Source organism: Globicephala melas, chromosome 10 (assembly GCF_963455315.2).
Source record: "Globicephala melas chromosome 10, mGloMel1.2, whole genome shotgun sequence".
NCBI lineage: Eukaryota > Metazoa > Chordata > Mammalia > Artiodactyla > Delphinidae > Globicephala > Globicephala melas.
The window spans coordinates 51,454,495-51,482,073 of NC_083323.1; the positions used below are offsets into that span (position 1 = coordinate 51,454,495).

A 27,579-nucleotide genomic window follows, 5' to 3' on the forward strand; every position below is an offset into this window, starting at 1 on the left:
AGTTGCTAAAAATACACATTCTGATTTTGAAATGAATTTGTAGGTAATTGTGAATTTATAGGCCTACAAAATGAATTAATAGGAAAGCAAGCCATAAAAATCATATAATCAATCAAGATATCACATTAATAATCATTATTTATTGTATTACATAAATTATAACACCAAAAGTTTCTCTGCAGTTTGTAAGATTACAGTGTTATTCATGTATCACTATAACACCCATTGCATTTTGTAAGTAATTCAATATTTTTTAATGAAAAAATTTATATTTTACCACTTTCAGTGGCACTTTTTTCCTGCTTTTTTAACAAAGGGCCCCACATTTTTATTTCACACAGGGCCCTACAGATTATGTAACCAGGCCTGTCTGCTACAGAGTGCTTTTCTGCTCCAGGCTCCACTCAAATCTGGTATCCTTTCCTGTCACTCAGTATATGGGCTGGAGCAATACTCCTAGGTAGAATGGGTTGCTTATGAATACCGAAAGGTCTACCAAGCACTGTGCCTCCGTTTCTGCAATAAGAAATGCAAGAAGCAGCGATTTGTTTTCACTTTGGAGGCAATGTCCTGACATAACACTGGACCCCTAAGATCCTCTACTGAAGTGCCAAGTCCCTGAATTTTTATAGGGTCTTTCTCCTACCCTCTGGAGCACGTGTCATATGAAAGATTCCAGCATGTTAGATACCTCTCGTTCATCCTGCCTGATCAGCATGATGTCATCAATGTAATGGATGGATATGATGTTCTGCAGGATGTCCAGATCTGTTTAAACTCTATTACGACATATGGTTATAATAGGTGTTTTAACACACTGATCTGCTAATTCCTTCATCTCGTCATTTATTATCTGTTTTTGCTGCCTGGTTTTTCTTTTGGTTATGGGTCACATTTTCCTGTTTGGGGGCCTGTGTAGTAATTTTTTTAAAAAATAAATTTATTTATTTATTTATTTATTTTTGGCTGCGTTGAGTCGTCGTTGCTGCACCCGGCCTTTCTCTAGTTGCAGAGAGTGGGGGCTCTTTGTTGTGGTGCACTGGCTTCTCATTGCGGTGGCTTCTCTTGTTGTAGAGCACGGGCTCTAGGCTCACGGGCTTCAGTAGTTGTGGCGCACGGGCTTAGTTGCTCCGCAGCATGTGGGATCTTCCCAGACCAGGGCTCGAACCCGTGTCCCCTGCATTGGCAGGCGGATTCTCAACCACTGTGCCACCAGGGAAGCCCAGTAATTTTTTTTTAATTGGATCCAGGCCATTGTAAATTTCATGTTGTCGAGTATCTAGATTTTGTAGTCTTCCCTTAAAGAGTATGGGGCCTTATTTTGGCAGTTAAATTTCTAGCAGATCAGCTTGACACTTTGAGACTTGTATTTAAACTTTGTCATTGTAGGCATACAGTACTTTTCACGCATGATAGTTTAGCTCTACTACAAAAGTATAACCTTTCTGGGTTCTCTACTGAATGCTCCCTGTGATCAAGAAAGACTTTCCCTTCTGGCTAGTTGGATCTCAAACATTTCCAGCTCCTCTGGGAATTATTATATATCCTTGGTCATTCATTGCATTATCTTATGGTGCCTTCACACTAGGCATGTGCATCTTTGTGTTCAACAATGTCTCCCAAAGATATCTACCCAGATTTATGAAGGTTTGCACCTACATAGCCTCCTCTTTGGAACATTGCCCCACAAGTTCCAGCTACTTCAGCCCCCCTTAACTGTAATCTTTCTCTCTTCAACTCAGTTTTGTTCTGCATGGGACCTTTTTTCTGGCTCCCTGGTTCAGGATGTGCCTCCAGGTAGAAAACTGGGGCAACTGTTTGTTTCCCTTCACACGTACTCTTTAAGGGCAGACTAAGAGGAAGAGACAAATTGCAAATAAAAGTAATAAATAGGCTCTTGAATCGTTTGATAATTTGTAAAGAGAAGTGAATCATACAAATTCATTTAAAAATATTTAAATTTTTTTCTGATTTGACCTCAAACTGACATCAGTGAAATTCATATAAACTCATAATATGTGATTACAATGAGTGCACTGATGACTAAATTAGTGCCTTCAATTCAAGGAATATCTAAGATTAGTAACTGTGCAAGATAATTTGAAATGCCCATCTAAAAATATTTGATAGAGCTCCTGAAATTTCACACATGCACACACACACACACACACAAATAATGAACTACAAGGATGAAAAAATTTTTTCTGAGCTATTAATAATAAAAAAACAAATACTGATCAACCATGCTAGAGAAAAAGTAAATTATCTTCATATTCTCTCTATAGAAAATATTACAAACCATGGTCATATGAAGAGCCGATTAAAGAGTACATAGCCATAAAATTTGGGAAAAAAGTTTGGAGAGGCATGCCTGACAGTTTATTAATAAAAATATTTTGTTATTTTTACATTTTGCATTTCTCAACTTTTAATAGTTTATAATATTGTGATTTCTTTTCTCAGTCTAAATAAATATACACTTTTCTATCTAGTTTTGTATTTATAATTGCTATTCTTTTTCTTAAGGAGCCCCCAAAATCGTATATAAGCTTCAGGCCACACAAAATCTGGATTTGCCACTGTTATCATCTCTCCACCTAACTGATCTACCTTCATCCATTCCTGTCCTCTTCTAGTCTGTACACTGTGCCACAGCCAAAAGGATCTTACAAAAATTCATGTATGGTTATATTTCTCCTCTACTCTTCCAGCGATTTCCCATTAGCCTTAGGATAAAGACCAAAATCCTTAACATAGGGTCTGGGCCCTGCCTACTTATCCCCTTCCTTCTCTCTCTCAGCTGCAATCATGGTGGCTTCTTTTAGTTATTTGAATGCACCTCCTCAGGACTTTTGCACATGCTGTACTCTGTGCCTAGGAGACATTCTACCACCCACCTATTCCATTAACAAATTATCTCCTTTAAACTTCAGACTGTCATTCAAGGTTATTTCCTCAGGGTATCTTAGACTAGATCAGCCCCCTACGCCCTTAAATGTTCATCACATTCTTTGCTTTTCCTTCATAGTATGTCTCCCTATTTGCAATTATACACTTCTGCCATTATTAGGTTGTATATTTCTCTGCCACTAGATTGCAAATTCCATGAAAGAGGGACCGTGTCTCCTCAGCACTAGCCTAGCATCTGGAACAAAGTTGGTACCTAATTATACAATCTCTGGCCCCAAATAATTTACAATCTAGTTTTGAAACAGAAACAGTGAGAAAATTTAACAATCTGGAGCATCAGTGCAGATGGAATAGATTATTTTTGTGTGCAGAAAGTCCTACTGGAAGTCTTGAAATCTGAATACATGGGGGTTGGTTATTCCATCAGTGTGCAAAATTAGCCTAGCCTGAGGCTGTAACATAGTATACTGGCCATCTGGGAAGTGCTCTGACCAGATTCCCAGCACAATCCTTTTTTGCAGTAGAAATCTACTTCATTCTTATTTTTCACTGTGCTTTTTTTTTCTTATAATTTTTATTGGAGTATAGTTGATTTGAAGTGTTGTGTTAGTTTCTGCTGTACAGCAAAGTGAATCAGTTATACATACATTAATACATATATCCACTCTTTTTTAGATTCTTTTCCCATATAGGTCATTAAAGAGTATTGAAAAGAGTTCCCTGTGCTATACAGTAGGTCCTTACCAATTTTCTATTTTATATATTCTACTTCATTTTTAAAAATTCTCTTGTCTTCTGTAGACTTACTTTTTAAAAAGTAATAAAACTAAGGATGTTTCCTTTTGCATAAGCCTGAGAGTTGTGTGTATGACATTCCCAAGCACTTCCATAGTTATTTTTACCTTATACTACAGTGCTTTCACCGATTTGAAGACTTCCAGTTGGAGGGTTCAGCTTAGAGAAAATACACCTTATTTGTTAGGAACCAGGAGGTACAGCCTGTTGTTCTCAGTTGGGAATAAGGCTTGGTGGTTCACCTTGCCAGGGATATTTCCTTTGTTATTGTTACATTCACCAGTTTCTTTTATTTTTTAGATTCCACATATAAGTGATATCATACAGTATTTATCTTTCTCTGTCTGACTTATTTCACTAAGCATAATACCCTCCAAGGCCAGAGATACTTCTGTTTTCCTAGACTTGGGCAGAGGGGCAGGGTAGAGCTGTTCTACAGCTATCACAAAAATATTTGGAGCCCTAGTGTCATGGAATTTTTATCCCTAAACATTACTTAATAACTTGGTTGGGTGACCATGTCGCAGTGTTTTGGTTTTTGTTCAATGTGCACATCCTCCAACATCATCTAAAAGGTCTTTCAAAAAGTTACCAATTTTTAACAATCCGCCTGCCAATGCAGGGGACACAGGTTCACGCCCTGGTCCAGGAAGATCCCACATTCCGCGGAGCAACTAAGCGTGCGTGCTACAACTACTGAAGCCTGCACTCCTAGAGCCCGTGCTCCGCAACAAGAGAAGCCACCGCAATGAGAAGCCCGCGCACCGCAACGAAGAGTAGCCCCCACTCGCTGAAACTAGAGAAAGCCAGTGAGCAGCAACGAAGACCCAACGCAGCCAAAAATAAATAAATAAATTTTTTTTTTTAAAAATCACCAATTTAATATTAGAGTAAATATTCCAAAATTCATCAAGGAATATTAGGCTGTCAGAATATCCCTAAATCGTTTGTTTGAAACCACGATATCAGCTGAGGAACAGCATAACCAGGCTTGGACTTAAACTGAGTTGTAGGGAAAATTAAAAGCGATTAAATATAAGGGCACTCAATAAGTGTTGTTGACTCGGGGATTAAATAGGTTACGGCCCAGACTTTGCCCACCAGCTGATCTTACTATCTCGTAGGCACATTCCTCCTTTCTCTTAACTGCTTCCTATTGGCTGATTCCCTTCCCCTCTTATCTGATCGTCCCCCCTCCCATTTTAATCCCTGAACAAAGGGGTCCTACCAAAACCCAACCCCTGCCTGAGTCGGGAGCAAGCTCGGGTGCTGCTCCCCCATGGCTTTTTCCCCCTTTCCGCCCACTTCCGGGTTTCCCTCCCTGCTGCTGTCTCCCCTCTTCCTTTCGGTCCGGAGCCCGCCCCTCCACCCGTCACGTGACCGCACGGCGTGCTCCGCCTCCTGCCCCCGGTTCACGTGATCGCGCCCGGTAGAAAACGCCCGACCACAGACGCCGGCCTTCACAGTGCAGTCTTTTTTTTCCAGCTGCTCGTGGCTTTCTCGCTCTCTAGCCTTCTGCACGTCTTTCCCGTCCGCCCGGGGTCCCCCCCCGGAGCCCTGTCCGCCATGCGGCTCCTGCCTCTAGCCCTGGGTGTGCCCCAGCGGGGCAGCCCTCGCCACCTGCCCTACTGCAGCTCAGCGCCGCTGCTGCTGCTGCTGCTGGGAGGCTGCCTGGGGGTCTCCGGGGCGGCGGCGGGCTCTCGGAGGCCCAATGTGGTGCTGCTTCTCGCCGACGACCAGGACGAAGTGCTCGGCGGCATGGTAACTCTTCTTTCTGTTTCTGCCCCGCCCCTCCATCTCCCGGGCTGACTCCCTGGTTTCTGGCCCTCGTTCCCCATTTCTAACTAGCTGCTTCGACCCTGGGTAGGTTTGCTTTTGCCGCGCCAGGCCCTTTGCGCAGGCTTATGGAGCTGCGGGACTCTATTTCCTCTTTCCTCCGAGTCTCACCTGGGTCCACACAGAGCTTCTAGTCTGGACCTTACTGCTGAGGAGTTTGCTTCATGTCTCAAGACAAACATGTGGACGCCTGTTAGGGATGGGATGAACCAATGAGGAGCAGGTGCTGGCTAAGAGCACGCCAGCCTTGATTGTTTGTCTTTCAGGTTAGAGGACAAATCCAGCCCCTCTTTGAGGAGCCTAGGCCACTTCTGCCTTTGACCCTGTGTGCAGTGTCTGTGCCTGATATTTATAAAATAAGTGCTGATACGAACTATTCTGGTAGGTAGGTTGTAGAACTCTTCAGGGTGTGCTTTGCCTCACAAGAATCAAGAAAATTCAATTAGCCTAATTGGACACCTGGCTGATGCATTAGATACTGTCAGCGTTCCGTTTTATATCAGGTGGGTGGTGGGTGGTGTTCTGAGACTTAATTCTTTCCCAGAGTGAATTTTGCTTCTGGATCTTAGAATTCTCGAATTTGTGACCTTCAAGAACGTCTACCCAACCCCCTACTCACGGAGGCCTAGAAAGTGGCTTGCCCCAGGCTCATGAGTAGTTGTGGCAGTCCAGACAAAATCCTGACTAGGGCTCTCATCCTGGGTATGACATTACTCCTACCTTTTTAAAAACAAGTACTTTATTGCTTTCTTCCTTTCAGTTCCCTTTTTGCTTTCAGCTAAATGCTATGAAAGCACTTTTGGCACGAGGTTCCTAACTTTTACTGTGTGGGAACACCCTAGCTGAGTGTCTTTCAAACTGCTGATTTCAACCCATAAGTGAGTTGTGAAATCAGTTTAGTGAGTAGCTACCAGCATTTTTATTTCCCTGTGGAATAGAGTAGAATAGAAAATGTCTGTGTGATACATGAGGTCAAGGTAAGTGTATCCATATATAGATATGTCTTAGTTGTGCATTAAAATGTATTTCTTCTTCAGGGCTGTGTTCAATGACGTGAGAGTCTTTTCTAAATGATATTTAAGATGCTTGCGTTTTGACTCCCTGCTGGTTCCTGCCACGTGTACCTCATTGCCTTTTAGTTTCTACCCAGCCCCACTGACTATGAAGAGTGTTGACTTAATGGCCCTCCTGGATTTTACTTTGTTTTTTCCACCATTCCAACTGCTACACTTATCCTCCATACAAAACTCCTTTTTAAAACAGATTTTTGTGTGTGCTTTTGAAGTGTTTTGTCCAGAAAAAGCAAGCCATCTCTATCAAAACTTAATAATGATTTAGTGACTTAATTAAAAGACCCAGGGCTTCCCTGGCGGCGCAGTGGTTGGGAGTCCGCCTGCCGATGCAGGGGACTCGGGTTCGTGCCCTGGTCCGGGAAGATCCCACATGCCGCGGAGCGGCTGGGCCCGTGAGCCATGGCCACTGAGCCTGCGCGTCCGGAGCCTGTGTTCCGCAGCGGGAGAGGCCACAACAGTGAGAGGCCCGCGTACCGCAAAAAAAAAAAAAAAAAAAAGAGACCCAGCTTTCACGGCTCTGTTGAAAACAAAAATCCATCACTTAAATGTAAGGTATTCAGAATTCAGTTTCTTCAGTTCTCGTAGACCACCAGTGTGGTCTGTGTATATTTGAGGTTTCTTCCCTTTAGCCTGTTAATCCTATGTGCTCCTTTAAACCAGTAGCAGATTCTTTTATACGGATGTTTGTGCTGGAGAGAAGAGCCAAAATTAAGTGGAGGGAAAAAGTCAAATTTAATACTCCCAGTTCTCTGGAGAATTCTGTCATCTCCTGTAACCTTTTACAGACTACTCTAAACACCATTAATTGTCAAACAGGACTTGAAGGGGAAGAACTAAGAAATAACAGCATTTGAGAACCTACTTGGAGCTAGTCAGAGTGTGAAGTGTTTTATACAGTGCTTCAGTTATCACAGGAATCCTCTGCTGTAGGTATTGTCCTTATCTTAAAAAATGAGAAACTAAAACTTAGAAGGGGTTAAGTAACTTGGCCAAGGTTCATATAGCTATAATAAGGGGCAAAGCCCGGTGTCTTATAGTGTAAGAGCCCTGAGATTATATGCTTTTTCTCCTATTCTAGAATACTATGGTAATACTGATTTACCAGATGTCATTTCACATACCCACATCAGCATAGTCACACCATAGATCAGAGATTTCTTCAGGTGACATGGAACTCCTTAATTTTTTTTTTTACATCTTTATTGGAGTATAATTGCTTTACAATGGTGTGTTAGTTTCTGCTTTATAACAAAGTGAATCAGTTATACATATACATATGTTCCCATATCTCTTCCCTCTTGCGTCTCCCTCCCTCCCACCCTCCCTATCCCACCCCTCTAGGTGGTCACAAAGCACGGAGCTGATCTCCCTGTGCCATGCGGCTGCTTCCCACTAGCTATCTATTTTACGTTTGGTAGTGTATATATGTCCATGCCACTCTCTCACTTTGTCACAGCTTACTCTTCCCCCTCCCCATATCCTAAAGTCCATTCTCTAGTAGGTCTGTGTCTTTATTCCTGTCTTACCTCTAGGTTCTTCATGACATTTTTTTTCTTAAATTCCATATATATGTGTTAGCATACAGTATTTGTCTTTCTCTTTCTGACTTACTTCACTCTGTATGACAGACTCTAGGTCCATCCACCTCATTACAAATAGCTCAGTTTCGTTTCTTTTTATGGCTGAGTAATATTCCATTGTATATATGTGCCACATCTTCTTTATCCATTCATCTGTCGATGGACACTTAGGTTGTTTCCATCTCCGGGCTATTGTAAATAGAGCTGCAATGAACATTTTGGTACATGACTCTTTTTGAATTATGGTTTTCTCAGGGTATATGCCCAGTAGTGGGATTGCTGGGTCATATGGTAGTTCTATTTGTAGTTTTCTAAGGAACCTCCATACTGTTCTCCACAGTGGCGGAACTCCTTAATTTACACATAATACTTCGTGTGTATTATTTTCATTTTTATGGAGAGAGGGAGATCTCTGACCCAAAAAAAGATCATGAATTGCTGCCATAGTTGGCAAATAAACAAGTATCAGTCCCCCAGACTAACTCAGGTCAAAGGATTATAGCACTTGTATGATTGTGGTTTGATGTGGAATCTTGCGATCATCTTTGAAGTAGTCTTTTATGTGGTAGCATCATCTTTAACAGTTCATTGTATTTGTTGTAGCTTTCATCTGTGGGACTCCATTTTTAGGTTTTTTTTTTTTTTTTTTTTTGCGGTCCGCGGGCCTCTCACTGCTGTGGCCTCTCCCGTTGCGGAGCACAGGCTCCGGACGCGCAGGCTCAGCGGCCATGGCTCACGGGCCCAGCCGCTCCACGGCATGTGGGATCTTCCCGGACCGGGGCACAAACCCGTATTCCCTGCATCAGCAGGCGGACTCTCAACCACTGCGCCACCAGGGAAGCCCCCATTTTTAGTTTTTGCCCAGGGAACCGTTCATCCATTTCTTGATTTTACTTGAATGTTGTTATGGGGTGATGGACACACTATTCTTCACTGAAGCACAGGTTAGTATTTTTAAAATCATTCTCTAGAAAAACTGACACTTGGTCAAAACCTCAAGGAAGTGAGGGAAGGAGATGTAGGGGAAGAATGAATACATCATGTCTTTGCTTAAGGCAAAGTGATCTTTCATTGTTAAAAGTTAGCCATAGAATTATCCGAATTGTCAAAATTTTATTTCAGAGCAGCTGTATATGGGGCCCAGGAAAGCAGGTGACTCCTTAGGGGGTTTTTTTGCTTCAGATGAGTAAAGTAGCACATTAGTCATATGCAAGTGTAAGATTGTCTGTTTCTTAAGGAATGTAGTTTGGCCTTAACGTGACCAGCCACTATCTTTGCTTAGATATCAAGGATCCACTTTATCATTCAGGTTAGCATGGACGCACACACACGTTTTTTGGTACAGTGCGGTTTCCTGTTTGGGACTTGTTTGATTAAGCACAGAGTATGGTTATCGCTTGTACTACCATTAGCATTTTAAAGGTTATGGTTATTAATATACATTTCTTACTTAAACTAAAATCTGAATTCCTGTGCAGCTCTGCATCATCATCTGACTCCTGCCTACCTCTGTGACCTTGTCTTATTACCCCATTCTTCCCTTTACTTACTGTGCTGCTTCTAGCTCGCTGGCCTTTGTTCTGCCCTCACATGTGTTGCTTTCCTTTTCTGGCAGCATATTACTTGTTCACTCAACCTGAAAGCATCTTCTTCTGGGGCTTTGCCTGGCTGACTCATCATGACTCAGTACTGAAGTTACATCCTGAAGGAGGCCTTTCCTGACCACCTCTTGAAAGTAGTTTTCCCCTTTGCTGTCATCACCTGCAAGCACATGGTCCTGGTTTATATTACTCTTCACTGCCTGAAATAATTGTTTGTTTACCTGTTGTTTGAGTACAAGGATCATGAGGGCAGGGACCTTCTATCTTTTGTCCACCATTGCCTAGATCAACGCCTGGCACACATTAAGTGTTTAGTAAATGTGTTACAATCACAAAATTTAGTCTTACTATAAATCAGATATTCTTCGGTAGCTTTGCATAAATACCAGACAATTTGACCATCGTTCCCTGTAATCAGCTCACATAGTCCTTTTACTATTTATACTTTGCATTCCTGCTTCCCCTGCCTGTGTACTCACTGTAACTCAGATTCTTCATCAAACCAATGTTTCATCCAGCCCAGTGTTTTTTACTTGAGGATAGCACCCAGTGATGTTTTGTGGGAAATCATGGCTGGTGACATTCCTTCTGAAGGTTAGCAAAGACCTTATGTGTCTCTAGCATCCCCTGGCAACCTATTGTGGATCTACTGAAAATCATCAAAGACCTTTTTTTTTCTTTAAATTTATTTCTTTTATTGAGGTGTAATTGACATAAAACATTATGTTAGTTTCAGGTGTACAACATGGTGATATTTGTATATATTGCAAAATGATCACAGCAATAAATATAGTGAACATTCATCATAATGTATAGTTACAGAATTTGTTTTCTTGTGATGAGAACTTTTAAGATCTACTCTCTTAGCCACTCTCAAACGTGCAATACAATATTATTAGCTGTAGTTGCCATGCTGTGTATGACATCCCCATGACTTCTTTATTTTATAACTATAAGTTTTTACCTTTGGACACCCTTCACCCATTTCACTGCACCCACCCTCACCCCTCACTTCCTGTCTCTGGAAACCACTAGTCCAATATCTGTATCTGAACTTGGGTTTTCTTGTTTTTTTAGATTCCACATACAAGTGAGGTTATACAGTATTTGTCTTTCTCTGACTTAATTCACTTAGCATAATGCCCTCAGAATCTACCCATGTTATCAAAATGGCAATATTTCATTCTTTTTTATGACTGAGTAATATTCCATTGTATATATATACCACATCTTCCTTTCCATTCATCCATTGATGGACATTTAGGTTGTTTCCATTGTCTTGGCTATTGTAAATAATGCTACAGTGAACATGGGGGTATATATATCGTCGAGTTACTGTTTTCATTTTCTTCAGATAAATACTCAGAAGTGGATTTGCTGGACCACATGGTAGTTCTATTGTTAAATTTTTGAGTAACCTCCACATGATTTTTCATACTGGCTGAACCAGTTTACATTCCCACCAACAATTGCACAAGGGTTCCCTATTGTCTACATCCTTACCAACACTTTTTATCTCTTGTCTTTTTGATGATAGCCTTTCTAACAGGTGTGAGGTGCTATCTCATTGTGGTTTTGATTTGCATTTCCCTAACAATTAGTGATGTTAAACATCTTTTCATTTACCTGTTGGCCATTTGTATGTCTTTTTTGGAAAAAGGTCTTTTCAGATCCTCTGTCCATTTTTGTTTTGTTTTAAGACTTACTTACTTATTTATTTATGGCTGCGTCCAGTCTTAGTTGCAGCACACGGGACCTTCATTGAGGCATGAGAGATCTTTCGTTGCAGTGCACGGGCTTCTCTAGTTGTAGTGTTTGGGTTTTCTCTTCTCTATTTGTGGTCCACAGGCTCCAGGGCGCATGCATGGGCTTTGTAGTTGTGGTGTGTGTGTGCTCTAGAGTGCATGGGCTCTGTAGTTTGTGGCACGCAGGCTCTCTAGTTGAGGCGCATGAGCTCAGTAGTTGCGGTACTCAGGCTTAGTTGCCCCATGGCATGTGGGATCTTAGCTCCCTGACCAGGGATCAAACCTGCGTCCCCTGCATTATAAGGCAGATTCTTTACCACTGGACCACCAGGGACGTCCCCTCTCCCCATTTTTTAATTGGCTGTTTTTTTGCTATTGTATGAGTTTTTTATATATTTTGCATATTAACCCTTTATCAAATATATGACTTGCAAATATTTTCTCCCATTCAGTATAAGTTGCCTTTTCATTTTGTTAATGGTTTTCTTGGCTCTGCAGAAGCTTTTTATTTATTCTTTAATTGAGCTAGAGTTGATTTACAATGTTGAGTTTCAGGTGTACAGCAAAGTGATTTAGTCATAAATACATATATATTCTTTTTCAGATTCTTTTCCATTATAGGTTATTACAAGATAATTGAGTATAGTTCCTTGTGCTATACAGTAAATCCTTGTTTTTTAATCTGTTTTTATATATATTCCCATACTCCTAATTTATCTCTTCACACACCCCCACTTTGCTAACCATAAGTTTGTTTTCTATGTCTGAGTCTGTTTCTGTTTTGTAAATGAGTTCATTTGTATTTTTTTAGATTCCACATAAAAGTGATACCATATAATATTATATGTCTTTCTCTGTCTGACTTACTTAACTTAGTATGATAATCTTTAGGTCCATCCATGTTGCTGCAAATGGCAAAATTCCATTCTTTTTTATAGCTGAGTAATATTCCACTGTATATATATGTATACCACATCTTTTTTATCTGTTCATCTGTTGATGGACATTTAGGTTGCTTCCATGTCTTGGCTGTTGTAAATAGTGCCGCTGTGTACATTGGGGTGCATGTATCTTTCCAAATTAAGAGTTTTTGTCTTTTCCAGATACAGGCTGAGGAGTGAGATTGCTGGATCATATCATAACTATACTTATAGTTTTTTAAGGAACCTCCATACTGTTTTCTGTAGTGGCTGCACCAATTTACATTCTCATCAACAGTGTAGGAAGGTTCCCTTTTCTCCACACCCTTTCCAGCATTTATTATTTGTAGGCTTTTTGACGATGACCATTCTGACTGGTGTGAGGTAATACAGTAATACCCCATTGTAGTTTCGATTTATATTTCTCTAATCATTAATGATGTTGAGCATGTTTTCATGTGCCTGCTGGCCATCTGTATGTCTTCTTTGGAAAAATGTCTATGTAGGTCTTCTGCTCGTTTTTTGATCGGGTTCTTTGGGTTTTGTTTTGTTTTTGTTTTTTTTTTTTGATATTGACATACATAAGCTGTTTGTATATTTTGGAAATTAACCCCTTGTTGGTTGCAGCATTTGCAAATATTTTCTCCCAGCCTGTTGTCTTTTTGTTTTGTTTATGGTTTCCTTTGCTGTACAAAGCTTATGAGTTTGATTAGGTCCCATTTGTTTATTTTTGCTTTTATTTCTTTTGCCTTGGGAGACTGATCTAAGCAAATATTGCTACAATTTATGTCAGAGAATGTTTTGCCTGTGTTTTCTTCTAGGAGTTTTATGTTGTCATGTTTTATATTTAAGTCTTTAAGCCATTTTGAGTTTATTTTTGTATATGGTGTGAGAAAATTTTCTAATTTCATTCTTTTACATGAAGCTGTCCAGTTTTGGCAGCACCACTTAGTGAAGAGACTGTCTTTTTTCCATTGTATATTCTTGCCTCCTTTGTTGTAAATTAATTGACCATAAGTGTGTGGGTTTATTTCTGGGCTCTCTGTTCTGTTCCATTGATCTACGTGTTTGTTTTTGTGCCAGTACCATACTGCCTTTTTTTTTTTTTTTTTTTGGCTGCATTGGGTCTTTGTTGCTGTGCACTGGCTTTCTCTAGTTGCATCTTGCAGTGGCTTCTCTTGTTGTGGAACACAGGCTTGAGACACACAGGCTCAGTAGTTGTGGCTCTCAGGCTCTAGAGTAAAGGCTCCGTAGTTGTGGCACATGGGCTTAGTTGCTCCACAGCATGTGGGATCTTCCCGGACCAAGGATTGAACCTGTGTCCCATGCATTGGCAGGCAGATTCTTAACCACTGCACCACCAGGGAAGTCCCACCATACTGCTTTGATTACTGTAGCTTTTAGTATAGTCTGGAGTCAGGGAGCATGATACCTCCAGCTTTGTTCTTCTTTCTCAAGGTTATTCTAGCTATTCAGGGTGCTTTGTGTTTCCATACAAATTTTAAAATTATTTGTTCTAGTACTGTGAAAAATGCCATTGATATTTTGATAGGGATTGCATTGAATGTGCAGATTGCCTTCGGTAGTATGGTCAGTTTAACAATATTAATTCTTCCAATCCATGAACATGGTATATCTTGCCATCTATTTGTGTAATCTCCAATTTCTTTCATCAGTCCCTTATAATTTTCTGAGTACAGGTCTTTTACTTCGTTAGGTAGGTTTATTTCTAGGTATTTTATTCTTTTTGATGTGATTGTAAATGGGATTGTTTCCTTAATTTCTCTTTCTGATAGTTCACGGTTACTGTATAGAAGTGCAACACTATATTAATTTTATTAACATTAACTGTATATCAACTTTGTATCGAGCAACCCTACCAGATTCATTGATGAGCTCTAGTTTTTTGGCGGTGTCTTTAGGATTTTCTATGTATAGTATTACATCATCTGCAGACAGTGATAGTTTTACTTCTTCCTTTGCAATTTGGATTCCTTTTCTTTTTCTTGTCTAATTGCTGTGGCTAGGACTTCCAATGCTACGTTGAATAAAAATGGCAAGAGTGGGCATCCTTGTCTTACTCCTGATTCTAGAGGAAAAACTTTCATTTTTTCACTGTTGAGTAGGATATTAGCTGTGGACTTGTTATATATGGCCTTTATTATGTTGAGGCACATTCCCTCTATATCCACTTTGAGAGTTTTTATCATAAATGGATGTTGAATTTTGTCACATGAGTTTTCAAAATTCCTGAATAAGTTAGAATTCTCTAGCTAATGGATTACTTAGGTTTTCTATCATCTGTATAAAACAGTGGGGATAACTTTTTAACAGTATTGAAAATGACCCTCTTATTAACATGGTTATGTATTTGGGTTATTAGTCTTTAAGAAGTTATTACACAACAAAATACACTTAAAACTGTGTTCAGTATGTTAAAACTGTGTTCAGGAACTTCAGAATCGTTATGAACTGACTCATAATACAACTGAAATAAGTTTCTTCACATCATCCTTTCTTGCTGTCTGGAATCTCGATAAAGATCGTTAGTATTTTTTATTGTTATTATTTATATCTAAGTGACCATCTTCATACTTTTTATCCTTGCTGTAGGATTTGAAACTAGTTGTTCTCTCTACTTGTCAGGATGTTAAGTTTTGAGCAAAAGATGAAAAGCAAGAATATAAACGAAATAATTTTCTGACTAGTCTTTTGCTTGACAAGGTTTTCTGTATATGTGTTTGCCGCTTAGTTCAAGTCTTTGCCTGAGGTGGTGGTTGGTCTAGTGCAGAGGCCCATGAGCTTATAGTCAAAAAGTGTGCATCTGGGCTTCACCACCGAGCACCTGATATTTGAGTTAGTGTCGGGGCCTTGTCTGGCTTTCAGAACCTAAGTGTTGTTTTATTTCTGTTTTAAAGGATGGAAGACTCCTTTCATATCATTTTTCATATCTTGCTTCTAAAGATGAATTAATAGAGGTAGATCTGCCCCACCTGTTTGTAAGGCAGCTGGTGACAAATAAGAGAAGGGCACCAAAATTTCATTACATTGAAATCAACATTGCTAGAATAGTGCCATCAGCTGTGAACTTTCCCTTCCTGCAAGCATTACAACTCCCTGAACTTTTGCACAGGACATAACTGACTGTAACCAAACTTGTTTGGTTCATCTCCAGAAACACATGGGACACTTGGCTGTTCCTTAGTGTCAGATAGAGCTGATCATTGGGGAATAAAAGGTTGAGAGTAAGATACAAAAAAACATGAATTTTGTTCTGTGTGTTTTAGTTTATTGGAAGAAATTGTTCAACAGATAACTGTTTACTTTACAGACACCACTAAAGAAAACCAAGGCTCTCATTGGAGGGATGGGGATGACTTTCTCCAGTGCTGTAAGTTTTGAAGCTGATTTAATTTTGTTACACTTTGTGTTTATGTTCTAAGAAGAAACACTTTCTTTTGGGTCGTCTACTGTAATTTCTGTGGTTTTTTTCTAATTAAATGCCTGATCTGAGGGAAGGAGTCTATTTAATGTAATATAGATTTGTTTAGTTGAAATATCACTTCTTAACAATTGAAGATTAATTACAGGTATTTTGTAAGCCATTCTCATCTACAACTCAGAACTAGAGAAGTTTATTTAAAACTTCACTGTTTGAGGTTTGAAAATGGATTGTAAGAAACGGTTAACATTTGTACTGTGTAAATATAATTCCATGGTAAAAGCTTGCAGGCTACTCTGCAAAACCCAATTAACCCTGATAGCCAAACCTAACGAAGATAATAGCAGCAAAATGAAAGAAACCCAACAACAACTGTGTGTACATGTGTGTGGACATATATGTAAATACAAATATATGTGTATATGTACACATGTAAACATAAATACAAAGATCCAAAGTAAAATACTGACAAATCAAATTCAGGAACCATGCTCATAACCGAGTCAGTGGTAGCCCAGCTTAATATCAGGAAATCCACTGAACAGCAGCTAGTGTTGGTTAAGAGCAGACTCTGGAACCAGATCACCCTGTTTTGAATGTTGTCTCTGCCTCTCTCCTAGCTGTGTGACCTTGGGCAGCTTATTAACCTTTTTGGCCTTTGGTTTCCCCATTTGTAAATAGGGATACTAAAACCTGTCTCGGAGGTTAAATGGATTGTTACATGTAAAGCAAGCATTTATATCAGTGCCTAACTTAGAGTAAGTACCACTACATAATGGTGGTTATTATATTGTTTACCAGCATATCAGTGGTTAAAAGGAGGAAAATTAGATACTCATCTCAATGGATGCTTGAAAGTCCTCTGAAATGTTGGCATCCTTTCCTTGTAACTTATTAAACTGTTACGTCCGTACTATGACGAATATTTCAAACAAATAGCACAACTTACGGTTAAGGTTAAAGTCTCAGAGCACTGCTGTTAGGGAAGAGACAAGGGCCCAATATCTCTCACTTAATGTTCTTCTGAACTGTCTAGTCATTGGCATAAGTCTTGTGGAATTCAGAGTACTTGTGGAATAAAAGTACTGGAAAAAGACAAAAATTGTTATTTCCACTTGTCTGGATTTTCTGCCTAGAAAACATAGAGTTGTTGGAAAACTTTTTAAACTAATAGAATTTAGTAAGGTAGAAATGAAAAAATAGAAGTAACTTTCTTCCATACAACTAGTTAGAAAAACATGGGGAAGAGAAGATCCCACTTATACAGCAGGAAAATATAGACTCTAGGAATAGCTGGTGGTGGCCAGTAATGGTTAAGACCTATAAATGTAGTTACAAAATTTTGTGAGTGATAAAGTATTGGGTTGGCCAAAAAGTTCATTACAGATGATGTTATGGAAAAACCCGAACCAACTTTTTGGCCAACCCAATACTTCATACATAGATATGCACATCATTTTGTGTGGAAAGACGCAAGATTATAAAATGCTTATTCTAATCAGAGTCCCAGCAAGATTTTTTTTAGGCTGAATTAAGTGATTCAGAAGTTATCTGGAATAATAAATAGGTTAGAATAATCAAGGTAAAATGTTTAAAGGAAGAGATTTCCCTGCTGGACACTAAATGTAAGACCCAGTGAGCAGTGTGGCATTGGCCAAAAAATAGGTCAGGAAATATAAAAGGGAGAGAATTACAAGAGTTGCCAATGTGAAAATTATAAAAGTCAAACATGTAACAAACTCAAAAAGCAAAAGTAAAAAATGGGAAGTATTTGTAACATGATTGAATCCTTCCTTAACTCAAATTTTATGTCACAAGAGGGGAAAATGTGCAAAGCACATGAACAAACCATTCACATGAACACAGTTGGTCAGTATGCATGAGGAGAATGTTCATCCTCACCGGTATTTAAAAATGCCAAATCCAGTTTGAAAGGCCGAAGAGATGCTAAGTATTTCAAAGAGATAATATGTAATTCTGGCAAGGGCGTGCTCAAATGAGCATTCCCTCCCCGCTGGTGCGAGTATAAGCTACTATTACCCTTCTGTAAAGTGGATCCGTGATGAGTATTAAGACCTAGACAAACATTGGGTTGAATAGGATAATTCCGTTGATCACAGGAGCTAATAGGAGCATAATTAGAGTAGGAAAAAAATTTGTGTCCAGTGTATAAAGTGATGCAAGAAATGTATAAAGCCACAGATCAGCCTGAAAATGAACCTCTACTTCTCTGCCACATTAGATTCAAGTAGTATTCTTTATCTTTGTTCAAGACCTAGCTCCCACCATGCTGTATTCCTTGCATGTAAATATTTCTTTGGCAGATGAAATTAGAACAACTTTAGGTTATTCTGTAGAAAGAAACCAGCTGAAAAAGAAATCTGTTTTCTGGGTTCTATCTGCTTTACTGTCTCCACTAGGGGACTTAAAGCAGCTCTGAAATGTGTCATGTATAAAGAAAACCTCTATTCCATGGGAAATTAGAAATTTGACTTTGGGGCATTGAGCAGCTTGCTTTCTGTTTAGAAATGATGAGAAATCCGTCTGTCTTGTGTAACTTTGCTTTTTTTTGCTTCTCTTGCGTTTGTAGTATGTGCCAAGTGCTCTTTGCTGTCCGAGCCGAGCCAGTATCCTGACAGGGAAGTACCCACATAACCATCACGTCGTTAACAACACTTTGGAGGGAAACTGCAGTAGTAAGTCTTGGCAGAAGATCCAAGAACCAGATACTTTCCCAGCAATTCTCAGATCAATGTGTGGTTATCAAACGTTTTTTGCAGGGAAATACTTAAATGAGGTATGTTGAATGATCTAATTATTCCCATTCTTTCTTTTTAAAAAACAGCTTCTTGAATGTGAATTAGTATGATTCATGTTAATTGTTTTTTAATTAGCATCCGTTCAAGTCATGCTAAACGGTTTTCGGTGTATGTTGTTTTCTCTTAATCTGCCTGTTAAACCAGAACTTACATGAACGTATTTACATGATTTGGGCACTGTGGTTATTCTTTCTTTAAATAGTCTCTGGAGCATTTGTTTAAAAATTGTCTTAGGACTGCTGTGGTCTGAGGCATATTCCCCCTTTTCCTCAAGAATTCTGCTTGTCCTTTGGCTGTCATGGTATCTTTGTTTCCATTTCCCCCTTTATCAGGAGTGGAGTGAAGAATTTTTTCCTCTGGGCATCTTTTCCTGAATTATAGCAGCTTAATGGTTAACCCACTTTCTGAAAACTGGGAGCAGATTGTGGAGAGATCAGTGATGAAGGAAAAGCACGCAGAGCCTGAGACATTCAGACCATTGAAGCATGTGGCTGAGTGGTTAGTGTGCTGGCCTTGAGGGCCTGGATGGAGGGAGGCCTCACTGTGACCTGCCGAGGCCAGATTTCAGGGCCTCGAGTCCACCACATTGGCCTTAGCATTTAGTCGAAGTTCAGGCTTAAACGAAATAATGTGTTTGAGAGTGTTTAGGGTTATCTCTTAAAATAAAACTGGGGATTCAGGACAAAGAGAAGATGCACGTTTTCTTATGTACTTCATCTGTGGTTGCTAGAGATCTTAATATCTGATCTGAATTTTGTTAATTCTCCCCCTCCCCGCAACAGTTGGGGGATTTGCAGCCTTGTGGATTTGATGAAAAATGAGTCGGTTTGAAAAGAATCATGAGCACTGTGATGGGTTAAAGCTATAGGTCATAAAGAGACCTTACACTACTTTGCATGTTGAAGATCATCTAACGTATACAAAATTAGAAATTCTTCAAAATACAAAGACTTAGGGGACTTCCCTGGTGGTCCAGTGGTTAAAATTCTGTGCTTCCAATGCAGGGGGCACGGGTTCGATCCCTGGTTGGGGAACTAAGATCCCACGTGTCGTAGACACAGCCAAAAAATAATAATAATAATAAAGATTTAGTTCTTAGAGGCACTGCCTTAAATGGGCAGTATTAAGCCTTGTCGAGATAAAATGGGATGATTCTGTGGTCTCTTCACTTAATTCATCTCATTAGATAAATTGAGTCCAAAAATAGACTTCACCAGCAGGACAGCTGAAGTGATAGGCTGGTGGCTTGTAGTCTGATGATTTGGGCTGTTAGCCACAAGGTTGGCTGGACCATTCAGTCTAGGCCATCAGTAGCTCAGCAAATGAGCCATGTGGCCTAAGCTATGTGGCCTTTCCCTGTAAAGGGCCAGAAGTAAATATTTCAGGCTTTGCAGGCCATATGTCTCTATAGTGACTCTACAGTTCTGCTGTTGTAGCAGGAAAGCAGCCACAGACTTACATAAACCAATGAGTGTGCCTGTGTTCCAGTAAAACTTCACCGCGACTGAAATTTCAATCTTATGCAACTTGTCACAAAAATATTCCTCTTTTGATTTTTTTTTTTTTTTTTTTTTTTTTGTGGTACGCGGGCCTCTCACTGTTGTGGCCTCTCCCGTTGCGGAGCACAGGCTCCAGACGCGCAGGCTCAGCGGCCATGGCTCACGGGCCCAGCCGCTCCGCGGCATGTGGGATCCTCCCGGACCGGGGCACGAACCCGTGTCCCCTGCATCGGCAGGCGGACTCTCAACCACTGTGCCACCAGGGAAGCCCTGATTGTTTTTTTTTTTTATTCAAGTATAGTTGATTTTGATTGGTGTTTATATTTTTTAATGTTTGGAAGAAAATTCTTAGCTTGCTGGCCCCACAGAACAGTAGGCAGGCTAGATTTGGCCCGCCAGCCATAGTTTGCCAACTCCTGCTTCAGAAGTTCCTAGGACGATAGTGTTCTTTACTTTTTGACTGTTACGTGTTTGAGGAAATCGAGCACCTACCATGTTTCAGGCACTGATCTAAAAAGATTCTGAAAGTTTCCTGTTTCCTCCTGGTCTGGTCACGTCCTAAGGACTTCTAATGCGCTGCTTGTTTTGCTTTGCAGTATGGAGCCCCAGATGCAGGTGGACTAGCACACGTTCCTCTGGGCTGGAGTTACTGGTATGCCTTGGTGAGTGATTAATGAAGTCAGTGGCAATTCCGCACAGCCCTGCAGATGCTGTTTACTTTCTGCTGTAGCTCTGATGTTGACATTATTTGGTTTGCTTTTATGATTGACCATTTTGTCTCCTTAAAAGAAAGTCTGTTGAGTTGTGAGTCACTCTGTTTGTGGGATACTTTTCTTGCATTCCACAAGGTTTAGCAACATGTTTTGCTGTTCTACCGGATCCATTTCTGGCTTTTTAAACTAGGACATATTATTGAAACTGTGCTAGCAGTTAATAAAACCCTAGTCATAAAGTCCAATTCAGTATTGAGTTGAGCAATTACCTTTTTTTTTGTCTTATCACTATTTAAACAGAGTATAGTTTAGCCCAGCATGGTTTCCAACTTTCATTTTGTGTGCTGACCTCATAAAAAATCTTACTTTCCTCTCTTTAATAGGAAAAGAATTCTAAATACTATAATTATACCCTCTCTATCAATGGGAAGGCACGGAAGCATGGTGAGAACTACAGTGTGGACTACCTGACAGATGTTTTGGTGAGTTACTGAAGCTCTGTGCTTGCACTTTAGCTCATGTTTAATTAAACTCTCTGCCTAGAAAATCTTTACTTGTATTTGTTAATGTTGGGTAACATGAATAACAACTTGGTCTAAATGCCAAATAATATTTCCAACTGATTAAAAACTCCTGAGGGTGTTTTTCTTTGTAATTAAGCCAGGCTCAGATCTAATGTTCTTGAAATTCCAGCAGAAAATCCCTTTTCCAAAGGCTAATCTCTAAGACTATAGAGATTACTTCGAAGAGGTTTTACTTTGTAGGGGTTCCTACTCTTGATCCCAGTTTTACTCACAAGCTACAAGATGGCATCTTCATCATGAGGGTGGCGGGATAGGGATAGGGAAGTTCTTCAGGCATTGTATATTATATATAAAAAATACTGAAATTGGGACGGGAATTTGGGACTGTCCTTTCCTGTCTAAGATGTATCTAATGACAGCCCCTCCATAGGGCATTCATTCACCAAGTACTTCAGCACCCATTATAGCAGGTGTTCAGCAGTAAATGAAACAGAGTCTTTGATCCTGTGGACGGTAACCTTGTAGTGGAGGATTTTATTTACCCGTATGTGTGTTGTCTTGTTAGATGGCGATTAGTTAGAGAAATAAGGCAGGGGATGGGAGTTACATAGATAACATTTAGGCAAAATCCTAAAGGAGATGAGAGTGAGCTATACAGGTCAGGGGAAAGAGTGCCACAGGCAAAGGGAACAGAAAGGGAGTGTGCGTGGCAGGTTGGAGAAACCACAGGGTTTCTTGACAGGGCTGGAGTAAAGTAGGGGGATGGGATGGTGATAAGAAATTGATAGTATCTTTTGAGTTTAGTGTTGGGAATAAATGAAGATGTAAATCAACTAGGAAATTAAAAACACAGCATGTGTGTGGGAAGCTTTCATTTTCATAAAGTATCTCCAGAGAAGCAAATGAAAAATTTAAGTCCATATAAATTAAAACCCTGGTGTGGTGTATTTAGACTTAATATTGTTCACTTAGTTTAGCTACTTCAGCTGGCACAGCTTAGGATATCTACTCTCTACATATTTTTGTAAAATTACAGTAACTTAATTCACTTTTCCCACTGTTGTGAATTAGGTTGGCTCTCTTTCTATGTTCTTTAAAGCATCAAATGTGTATACTCTAAGCTGCATAAATGTATATACTCTAAGCTACATTAATATGTTAATACTAAAATGGCCAAATTACTATTTTTTTTCCTTATGGGAGGCATAACAATTTTAAGGTCATGTAAAATCATCAAAACCCTAATTGCTTTCTTCGATGGTGTGCTTTTCAATTTTTTATTGTGTTTGCCTGAAAGCCAAACGATCTGTTCCAGCAACACGCTTGCAAGTGACTGTGACATAGACTGTATGCTAAGATTGGTGGAAAGCTAATAGGGCCCTGTACCCCTGTTCACCAGAGAACAGGTATCTGTCAGGTCCTCAACTGTGAAGTAGGGTAAGCAATGACAAATCTTTGTATATGTCAGGCCAATGTCTCCTTGGACTTCCTGGACTACAAGTCCAACTCTGAGCCATTCTTCATGATGATCTCCACTCCGGCACCTCATTCGCCTTGGACGGCTGCACCTCAGTACCAGAACACCTTCCAGAACGTCTTTGCACCAAGAAACAAGAACTTCAACATCCATGGAACGGTAGCTTCCCCTAACCCTTGCATTAAGCCATGCTCGATGTGATTAATTGTGTAATATACTTGTCAGGGAGTCTTTGAATCATATAGTTGGTCTTCCTTCTAAATCTTTTAAAGGTAGTTGCACCTGTCGCTAACATACTAGGTAGTATACACTTGCTTCAGAAGTCAGATAAGGTTCGTGCCACACACCCAGTGGGCAGCTGGAGAGTCGGTGGACAATGGTAAACAAACGCCATCTTTCCTGACTACAGGCTCTTTTGATAACCTCTGTGCTGGCACTCCTCCTGCCCGGCAGTGGCTGAGACATGTCCCTTGGGACTGAGCTGGGCCTGCAGCAGTCTCCTTTGGGTGGCCCTCACCAGGCCCGAGGCGTAGGAAGAAGAGGGGTGACACAGTGCAACGTGATTGGGAAGGGAAGTTGAATGGAGAAATGAGCCAGAGCAGGCCGTGACCTAAATACTGTTCACTTCATATACCACTTACCCTTCCTATGGCACAGGAGATGGGCAGTTTGCTAGTTCAAAGGCAGAAAGCTTCTACTGCCTCATGCCTGTTACCCAGAAATCTTAGTTGCTTGCGAGGTGGTAGAAAGAATGAGTCTTGGAGTTAGAGTCCGTATTACCACTTTCTAGCTCAGTGACCTGACCATGAGCAAGATGCTTAACTTGCATTTTTCTCTCTAAAGTCGGGGATCCTGACCTCTCCTGCAACTCTTGTATGGATTAAAATACACAGAAGCGTCTAGCATGTTGCCTGGCACATTGTAGGCATATGCTTGCCATGGATGACATTAAAGATGAGTGAACCGAGTTTGAAACCTGGGTGCCATTCTCTCTGTGTTCCAAAGGAAGTTCATAGAAGTTCCCATGACTAAGTAAGGTTAGAAACTTCAGGTTAAGTAAGTCACTCTGCTACAGGATTTCTCAGAGTTATCCGTGTTCTGACATGAATTTGCAGCAGGAAGAGATGCTCTGTGGCATTTGTCAAGCATGCTAACTAAAGAAGGCTTTGAGGATCACAGTTTGCAAGATGGCAGCTTAGGGTTTTATGAATGGGGAGGAGAGAATAAATGGTATTTGGCAATGTTTTGTGTTTTTTTTTTTTTTTAACTGTGACTCTTTTATTTATATGAGAAGAATCCTCTAGATTTGGACTTGAAGTTTTAGGAAATTGCTATGATGAAATTTTTCCCAAGGTCCAAGGATGATCGCTATCTTAGGTAGGAAAGATAGAGGGCCATGGAATGCTGACTTATTAGGCAAAACTTAGAGGAAGGTAAAGTGGATCTTTATCCTTTTATAGTTTGGGTGGTAGACCCAAGTTATAAATTTAATCTTCTGGTTAGTAGTTTCCAGTATCTTTCACGAAATCTCTTATTAAAGCTGCTAACAAAGGAGCCCAGGCCTTCTGCCATTAAGGAGGTGATGAGAAGAAGCTAAAGAATGAGTGATAATTTGCAGAAAGTTTTTTTTACCAACACAGGGGTGGGAAGTAGGGGTGGGTGGTGGAGGGAAAATCTGAAGTTGCTTAAACAGGCTCCAGTTAGTTCCTTTTTTGCTCGAGTAAATGATCTTTTTCATTATCTATTCTACTAGTTTGACTGTGGTGACTTGGTGTTAACTTCTGTTTTTCTTTTAAATTTTAGAACAAGCACTGGTTAATTAGGCAAGCCAAGACCCCAATGACTAATTCTTCAATACAGTTTTTAGATAATGCATTTAGGAAAAGGTAAGAGCTGCTCCTTTCCAGTCTAGGTGGTCTTTGAGGACCCTCAGAAGCAGCCCGTGAACAGGGAACTGCACCACATGGTTATTTCTGAGAAAAAATCAGAGGGTAGCAAGATGTTGGGAGAGACTCTGATGGGAGGTCTTTACATTTAGCTACAAGGTGGTCTTTGGACCTCAGGTCTAATTAAACAGTCCGTTTTTATGACTTGTTAAAACATTGCAAATTGGAGCCATTTGGTTTTTTTTAACAATTTTCTATATCTAAAGAAAAGGTTGGAAACAACCTAAGTGTGCACCATCGGATGAATGGATAAAGAAGATGTGGCACATATATACAATGGAATATTACTCTGCCATAAAAAGAAACGAAATTGAGCTATTTGTAATGAGGTGAATGGACCTAGAGTCTGTTATACAGAGTGAAGTAAGTCAGAAAGAGAAAGACAAATACCGTATGCTAACACATATATATGGAATTTAAGAGAAAAAAAAATGTCATGAAGAACCTAGGGGTAAGACAGGAATAAAGACACAGACCTACTAGAGCATGGACTTGAGGATATGGAGAGGGGGAAGGATGAGCTGTGACAAAGCGAGAGAGTGGCATGGACATATATACACTACCAAACGTAAAATAGATAGCTGGGGGAAGCAGCCGCATAGCACAGGGAGATCAGCTCGGTGCTTTGTGACCACCTAGAGGGGTGGGATAGGGAGGGTGGGAGGGAGGGAGACGCAAGAGGGAGGAGATATGGAGACATATGTATATGTATAGCTGATTCACTGTTATAAAGCAGAAACTAACACACCATTGTAAAGCAATTATACTCCAATAAAGATGTAAAAAATAATAATAATAAAAGGTCGCTTTGTGAGAGATTAGCCCCAATATTTGCCTGAGACCCAAAGGCTTAGGCTAGAGCAGAATATTTGCCTTTGCAATTTTTAGTTTCCAGGAAATTCTTACTTTCTCTTAATGTGCATTTAGTTTTAGACCAGGGGTTGGCAAACTTTCTGTGAAGGGCCAGATAGTAAATATTACAGGCTTGTCGGCCGTATAGTCTGTGTCACTGTTGCTCAGCTCTGCTGTTGGAGCGCAAAGCAGTCCTGGACAAGACAAGAATGAATGAGCATTGGCTGTGCTACAGTAAAACTTTATACATAAAGCAAACAGCGAGTTGTTGTTTCATGGGCGTAGAGTTTCAGATTTGCAAGGTGAAAAGGTTCTGGAGATCTGTTCCACTATGTGAATATACTTAACGCTACTGACCTGTACCCTTAAAAATTGTTAAAACAGTAAATTTTATGTTATGTGTTTTGTACCGCAGTTAAAAACAAAAACACAGACAGTGGTCAAGCTTTGGCCCATGGCTATCGTTTGCTGACCCCTAGTTTGACCATTAAACATTGTTGTAGCCAGGTCTGTCTGAATTCATCTCTATCAGTCAGTGCTGAGTTGACAGCTTTCCCTTCCAGTAGTCTTTTATTCTCATCACCAGCCACGATAAATAATAAAGCTAAATGGTTATAAAAAGCCTCATTTATTTCTGTAGAATTGGTTAAATTTGGAATCAACTAATTGTGTTCTGGAGTTTTCTAATCTGTGCTTTGCAATGAATGGAAGGAAAGGAAATAGGGGATTTGAGCTTTTTGGGAGAGTGACTCTGAGGGGTTTTTTTTGGGAAGGAGGTTGGGAGTTTTTTTGTTTCGATTTGGTTTTGGGGTGTTTTTTGGACTTCGCTTCTTTGGCAAGATGGCAGTACCTCAGCATTGTCTCTGAAGTCCCATTGCTGCCCTCCGTTCACATCCAGGTGGCAGACTCTGCTGTCAGTCGATGACCTGGTGGAGAAGCTGGTCAAGCGATTGGAGTTCAGCAGGGAGCTCAATGACACCTACATCTTTTACACCTCAGACAATGGCTATCACACAGGTAAGGGGCGCCGTGACCTTGGCGAGGTGCCTTTCCTTTCTCGCTCAATCCGTAGCACTGGCAGGGAGCTCCTGTCCTTTTGCGGCAGTGGACAGGCCAGAGGGAGGGTCTTGCCCTCAGGGCCCCTCTGGTTAGAGGGCCAACTCATCTCCCCTGGTGAGAGACCAGGTTCCATTATTTGCTGTTTCACAGGCTGAATTACATGGGGTTCTAGGAGTCTGAGCAGAGAGTGAGCTTGATGGGTTAGAGGCAGGCTTTATGCAGTAGGTGAGAAATTGAGCTAGATTTTAAGGACAGTGGATCTCAGGGAATAGGGGTGTGACATTTGACACAGGAAGACCATGAGAGGGTTGTCCTGGGGAAAAACTTTCCTGTGAAATGAGGTGTTTTGGTGTGTGTGAGTTTTGCTTTGTGTTTCTTTGCACAACTGCAGTATGAGTCACCCCCGTGTCCTTGACTATCATCCTTTCTTCTTGGACCTTCTCTAGTTAAAAATCAGTACTTTTTTCTCTCTCCACTCTTTTAAATTTCCTGAACTGGAAGGGAATTAACCTGAGGTTTGTTTGCACGGAAGCAGATAGATGAGGCGTTTCCTGCGGTGTTATGAATATTTCTAAGCACGCACAGTAGAGACTAGTAAAATAACTCCCATTGTCCAGCTTTCGTTTCCAGCGGCACGAGACCAGTCTTTTGAATTCCTCATACCTTCTTCATGTTTCTGTTTTAGCTAGAAGTTTTTGAAGAAACTCCAGATGTTGTGATTCCATACGTCAACACTCGATTGTGCACCTGACTAGTTGATTAGCTATCAGAACCTACACGAAGTCCAC

At 40.3% G+C, this 27,579-nt stretch overlaps 1 protein-coding gene across 2 annotated transcripts in view; it reads left to right on the forward strand.

The window, feature by feature from the left end:
* Positions 1-5,126: 5,126 nt before the first annotated feature.
* The window catches only part of GNS (glucosamine (N-acetyl)-6-sulfatase), a 52,563-nt gene continuing 30,110 nt past the window's right edge, over positions 5,127-27,579 (forward strand). For both annotated transcript variants that reach the window (XM_030866391.2, XM_060305828.1), the window contains exons 1-8: positions 5,127-5,466; positions 15,792-15,851; positions 18,493-18,699; positions 20,817-20,882; positions 21,317-21,415; positions 22,926-23,093; positions 24,738-24,820; positions 26,631-26,749. In XM_030866391.2, the coding sequence (XP_030722251.1) occupies positions 5,272-5,466; positions 15,792-15,851; positions 18,493-18,699; positions 20,817-20,882; positions 21,317-21,415; positions 22,926-23,093; positions 24,738-24,820; positions 26,631-26,749 (997 nt within the window). In that variant the 5' untranslated portion in view covers positions 5,127-5,271. The remainder of the gene's footprint in view (positions 5,467-15,791; positions 15,852-18,492; positions 18,700-20,816; positions 20,883-21,316; positions 21,416-22,925; positions 23,094-24,737; positions 24,821-26,630; positions 26,750-27,579) is intronic.